This window comes from Myripristis murdjan, chromosome 16, assembly GCF_902150065.1.
Source record: "Myripristis murdjan chromosome 16, fMyrMur1.1, whole genome shotgun sequence".
NCBI lineage: Eukaryota > Metazoa > Chordata > Actinopteri > Holocentriformes > Holocentridae > Myripristis > Myripristis murdjan.
Genome location: NC_043995.1, coordinates 16,007,077 through 16,013,107, shown reverse-complemented (window position 1 = coordinate 16,013,107; position 6,031 = coordinate 16,007,077). Strand labels below are relative to the sequence as shown.

Sequence of the window (6,031 nt, the reverse complement as noted above, 5' to 3'; positions counted from 1 at the left end):
GTCAAAACCCCCACCGCTACAAACAAGGTGTCCACAGGAATGGCTGCAGTGTGTACTGGTGATAGGCAGCACAAGGAAGGCTCTAGATTACCTGTTCACCAAAACAAGGAGGCACATATGTTGTGATACAGAAGGAGTGTTGCACTTTCAACCCATACACTGCTGTACATGTTCATAAGCTGGCAGATCAGATAAGAAATGATGAGATAAGATAAGATAAGATAATCCAAAATACATTATTAATCCCACGGCGGGGAACTGTGCAGTGTTGCAGCAGCAAAGGCGATGGCACAATAGCAAGGGGCATCAGTAAACAATAAAGCAAGATATAAATGTAGCCACAAGCGGCAATGCAGGCAAGCAGTTCGATGAAAAACGGCAAATATGAAGCTAAGGAGGAGCTAAGGAGGAGTGGAAGAAGAAGAACGACAAGAACAGATGATTGCTTGGGTGTTGATAGGCAGTTGCTATGATGTCAACGTAATTACAAGGCAAAGTTCAGGCAAAAGTATATATCTTAGCACTCCTGGACGCTGATTGGCTGATGGCGGCCATTTTTTTTTTTTTTTTTTTTTGTTAGCATGAGCACGTCCCTTCAGATATTGATAAACTTTTTTATGTACAGTGAGGAAACATGCAAAATTTCAAATGAGTAGCACTAACGGTCAATGAATTATGGCTGTTTATATTTATGGTGCTGCTACAGTGCCAACTATTGGCCAAATGGCACCAAATTTTTCATGGTCACTCAGACATCATCTCTACACATGTGCACCAAATTTGGTCACAAAAGCACAAAGCATTCGGGGTATATGAACATTTTGTTATACATATATATGTAAGCCCCAACTAGAGCATTTAAGTTACAGTAAATCCGTAAAAAGTCACTTCTTCAGATCTGGTCCAGAGATACTCACCCAGCTACGATTATGATTGCTCAATCTTTTTTAGGAAGAATAGAAAAAACAGATTTGGACAAAATTCAAAATGATGGAAAATCTGTCTAGATGCAAAAGCGCTTGGCATGTACAAATAGAATCAGTGTAAAAAAAAAAAAAAAAAGTTATTATAGCACCACCATCTTTCTTTTTTTTCTGAGTAGTGGGTGAGAATCCCAACCTATTTACCAAGTTTGGTAACTGTAGCTGTTATGGGTTCTGAGCCCAAAATACATTTAGGGCACAGTAAGAAAAAAAATTGACCAGATACAATAGGGCTCCTGCAGCTTGGAGCCCTAATAAACAAGATATAATAAATGAAGTTATCAAGTAGCATGAGTATACTGATTATTTGTGTATTGTCTAACTCTCTAGGAGAATTTGGCTGTACAGAACTAAAAGTGATTATCTCTATTTCTTATAAATGTATTGCTTTATACACTAAGCAATATGCATGTTATTCAAATTCTGTTCCTCTGCTTTGTGTTCTTCTACTTTCCTCTGCCTTTAAAGCCACCATGGCAGCAGGTCAGCTGGCAGTGGTTAAGCACACAGGAGAGGCTCCTATCGACCCTGATAAGGAGGGCAGAGAGCCCAGAACTAACCAACTGTGTGACTGCTAGTCATGTTTGCCTGAGAAAGTATGCATTAAACGTCTTGATAAACAATAGAGATACTCCCACCCCACCCCCCACCCCCACCCTCCAAAAAAAGGACTGTTTCCTCCATAATATGCCCTAGGCCATGGAAAATTGAAAACAATAAACATTTCTATCACTTAACCATTATTTTTATTGCAAAAAACAGATATGGCTGGTTGTTGAAGTTGGTGTTGCTGACTGCTGCCAACCACGAAGGTACAATTTTAAATGAATCCTGTTGATTGACAACTTATGCCAAATTATTTTGACTTATGGAATTTGACACACAGGAGGACAATTTTAGTGCACTATATTGTAAATTTATAGAAAAACTATAGATATATTCACTGACATGTAAACATTCATAGAGGGCCCCTTGCCGAAAGCTGTCAGTGGGAAAAACTTGCCTTTGAGTTGCCTTGACAACCAAATCAGTTGCACCGATGGCAATCACCTTCCTTAATCAGTTCGACCAAGCCTCTCGCCACACCCCCAACCCCAAGCATGCTTTCACACACACACACACACACACATGCACACACACACACACACACTCACACACACACACACACACACACACACACACACATAAACACTGTGCACGTAAACACTTATGTAAGTAAATTATCCAGCAATATGTGACAATCTCCATCATTTCAGCATCTTTTGCTGTTTATCAACTTGCACTTTGCACCAGCTCTGATGACTTGTGTTGCAGCATCAAATCCTTTTCACTTTGGTTTGTAATACCACTCCCTCAGCAATGTTTGCCCCACTGTGACTGACACTTGAGCTTTGAATAACTTTATACTTGAGGTGGATATATGTTTTATCGATTATCATGCAGTGTGCCATGTTTAGGTCCTGAAACATCTTACGTAGAGTATTGAATGTGTGTGCTGAATTGTATAAATTTCTGCCTGCTGTTCTTGGAAAGTAACACAACTGTGATACAAAGTTAGCAGAACTGTACATCTCAGACAAATATTTTATTATATTAATTAATATATTTTCAAACAACTTTCCTAAATCATGATTTAGTTCATACGTTGAGACAATTTCCAGCATGTAAGATAGCAATATGTGTGTTGTGTAGAAAAATATACAGTACATTACAGTATTTATTAAAGTTTTTACAAAATTTGCTCAGAAATATCAAAACTAAGCAAAGGGTATCTCAGTGTGTATGCCCATGCTTCACATATCAAGAGAAATGCTGATACACAGTAACTATATTATATGACATATTTCATGAAACATCTGTCCTTGAGCACAACTTGATGCATGATTGTCTGCTCGTCATTGTTGACACCAATGCCTTAATTCTATTCAACATTTCAGGTTTCAATAGAAGTGATCACACACTTTGATCTTGTCCAAACCTCAGCGTTAACATTATCATTACACTTTTTTCTAGTTATATATTATAGTTTTCTCAAGAGGGATCACATGTCTTTTCTTCTGTTTGTGCATGTTGACCCCTGCAAGATAAATATGTCTATCATTTTCTGTGTCTTCATGTCTTCAAGTACATCTGCAGCGCTGCAAAAAGTGCAGTTCAGGATCCAGTGCAATAATGAGAATGGCTAAGTACTACCCACTAATCTGACACTCTGTTGCATCATTCAGTGGAGTTGTTTGTGACCTTAGCATGGCAAATCAATCTAAGTGCAGCAATATACAATATAAACTACATGGTTTTTTTTTTTGTTTGTTTTTTTATGAGAAACATAACCCATGTCCCTTAGACATCCCTAACCACATCCCTAAACACAAAAATGCTGCCTCAAGAATATATATTTTTTGTTCTTCAGATTTCATGAATAAATATTTTATGGATAGCCATCTAATAATCTCATATCATAGTCTTGAGGATAATCCTGAGAAGTGCACGGGCTACACAGCCCTCTGTACAGTTTCATTTAGATGTGCAACAATGTCTCCATGCTAAACATACATTTTTTCCAACATTTTTCCACAACAGGAATAATATTATCAATAACATTTAGTATTTCTTTAAAGTTCGTCGGTTTAGCAGCTGCTTGAAAAGCGCCTGTCAAACAGTGATTGAACTGCAGGGCAAAATAAATAAATGAAATTAACTAAGTAAAATAAGGCAAGTGGTTGAAACTGACATAAATAACCTTTTCAACATTTTTCCTTTTCTGTTTGGAGACGTTAAATCACTCACAGACTTAGTATTTATACACTCACTTTGTAACTTTGAGAGCGTTTTCTACATAACCTGCGGAACCACACCCAGTAGAGGACCATCATGAGGAGCCAGTAGCACATGTAGGCCACACAACCAAAGATAAGAAACCTGGTCTCCAGTATCTTGGCTGGAGTGAACCAGCCAATCTGACTCTCCTTGTAGATTGTGTAACACAGCCCACCTAGCAAAATGGCTGCCCACACTGACAGCGGAAGCAGGGGTATGTAGTTCCCCACCATCTTTCGCCTGCCTGATGTCCCCCAGCTGCTTTTGTTCATGGTGAGAATGGCAAAATACTTGGCAGGCAGCAAGCTGGTCATGTATAGAGCAGAGTAGAGGGACATAAACACCATCACAACGTCTCTGCGCAGGATGCAGGCGTAAGATGCCTTCACCAGCCCAATCAGCTGGATGCAGCAAAGGACCCAGAGGATGTCCCACAGCGTGCCTGTCCAAAACAGCTGGATGATGGTGGCAGTGACAAAGAAGGGGAAAACACCGGAGACAATGGACTCATAGGTCATCCAGAGGTGGTGTTTGTGCCACCACATTGCGTTGTAGAGCCACTCACGGAAGTAGGATTTTGTCCAGCGTGTCTGCTGGTTGAGCCAGCGCAGGAACTGGGCAGGCGTCTCCGTGTAGCACTTTGATCGGGCTGTATATCTGAAGAAAGCGATAAAATATTTCATATAGCTATAACCCAGCTGTGTACATATAACATTTTTGCTCATGAGAATGACCAAGAGCTACTTACTTAGTGGCATAACCCATGCTCAGCATACGATTGGTGAGGTGTCTGTCGTCTCCAAACGTGCAGTGAGTTCCTAGAAACTTCTGATTGTACCAAGACTCCAGAAACTGCTGCAGGAGGTCATTCCTATAGAGACCTTCCATCAAACAGGAAGACATGTCGGCCATTACAACCACTTATAACAGCTATATCTCTGTTCTGAAATGTGCACTGTTTGAAATGTAGAATCACTGATGTATTGTGCTACAAAGACAGTTTGCCTTTTTCTTACCCAGTGGGCCACTGATGCAGGACACGCAGTTGAAGAAGGACTGGCAAGACCTTTCAATGTTGAAAGCCATCCAGTACCTCAAACTGCTCATGAAGCTGATGTAAGAGTCTTTCAGATTGAGGATCATCACGTCTCCTCCCACAGCACCATACTTAGGATCGCTTTCCAAGACTTTACACAGCTCCACCGTGGCCAGAGGATCCAACTTAGTGTCTGAATCACACACCTGGGAATGGAGAGAGAGAGAGAGAGGGAGGGGTAAGGGGACATTCCAGCACTACAGATAACATCCAAATTAACAGCTGCTCGCTTCAAGTGTCATAATGAAACTAAGACCTGGCACTAAAATTATGTAGAACTGCCTTTTTTAAAAAAATATATCATTGAAATCATATGAATAAAACACAGAGAAAAGAAAATGACATACCTGTATATAGTCAACAGAGGACCCCAGGGCTTTAAACGCTGTGTACATCACCTCCCTCTTGCCGCCCCACTTCTGCATGATGCACACACACCTCTTGCTGTTGATCAGCTGCTCTACCTCTTTTCGCTGTGGATCCTCTCCTGTGACAAAACCAGCATCCCCTGCAGCACCGTTTACCCCGCTTAGCCCCCCATCCTCCTGGGGCTTCGTGGGGTCCCATGTGTGATAGTTATTCTTCCACACATAACAGCCAGGGTCTTGGTCAGCAAACACCTCTCTGAACATCTCCAGCATATAGAGGTCGTCCTCTGAGTTCCCGTCTACCACCATAATAATGCGCAGCAGTTCAGGGGGGTACTTGAGAGCTCTGATGGAGTTGAGGCACTCTCGGAGATACACAGGGTCCTCCTGGTAAGCCGAGATGGTGAAGCCGATGGTCTTGGTGAAGCTGCAGGGGTCAGTGCGGGCTCTCATTTTCCGGTGCTCGATGAAGGCAAAGAAGCTCTGGACCAAGACATGGAGGGCGAGCAGCAGCCCGTAGAAGCCGAAGGAGATGATGCCATACTCAGAGGTCACTAGCTGGAAACCCTGAACATAAGCCCACACCATCACTCCCAGTACCACGAGAGCAAAGAGGAAAGTGAAGAAGGCACGCACTATGGAGCCCAGCCTCTTCAATAACGGTTTCAGCTCCATTGTTTGTCTTTACCTGGAAGACAAGAGGAGACCAGATGTCAGTATGGCTCATGCTCCTGTACAGCTGAACGGGTTGTATGGCACTTACAAAG

General features: G+C 41.8%; 1 protein-coding gene across 1 annotated transcript; it reads right to left on the bottom strand.

Moving 5' to 3' along the window:
* Positions 1 to 3,781: 3,781 nt before the first annotated feature.
* On the bottom strand, positions 3,782 to 5,939 carry has1 (hyaluronan synthase 1). Its single transcript, XM_030073378.1, has 4 exons — positions 5,244 to 5,939; positions 4,817 to 5,042; positions 4,549 to 4,681; positions 3,782 to 4,457 (listed from the first exon to the last, which is right to left on the bottom strand). Exons 1-4 carry the CDS (start codon positions 5,937 to 5,939, stop codon positions 3,782 to 3,784), a joined length of 1,731 nt encoding a protein of 576 aa, XP_029929238.1.
* Between the last annotated feature and the right edge of the window lie 92 nt (positions 5,940 to 6,031).

Coding starts and splice junctions, on each gene's coding strand:
- has1 (XM_030073378.1), bottom strand. CDS start 5,939: ATGGAGCTGAAACCGTTATTGAAGAGGCTGGGCTCCATAGTGCGTGCC. Junction 5,043..5,243: donor CCTCTGTTGACTATATACAG/GTATGTCATTTT, acceptor CTCCATTCCCAG/GTGTGTGATTCAGACACTAA. Junction 4,682..4,816: donor CTGCATCAGTGGCCCACTGG/GTAAGAAAAAGG, acceptor GTTTGATGGAAG/GTCTCTATAGGAATGACCTC.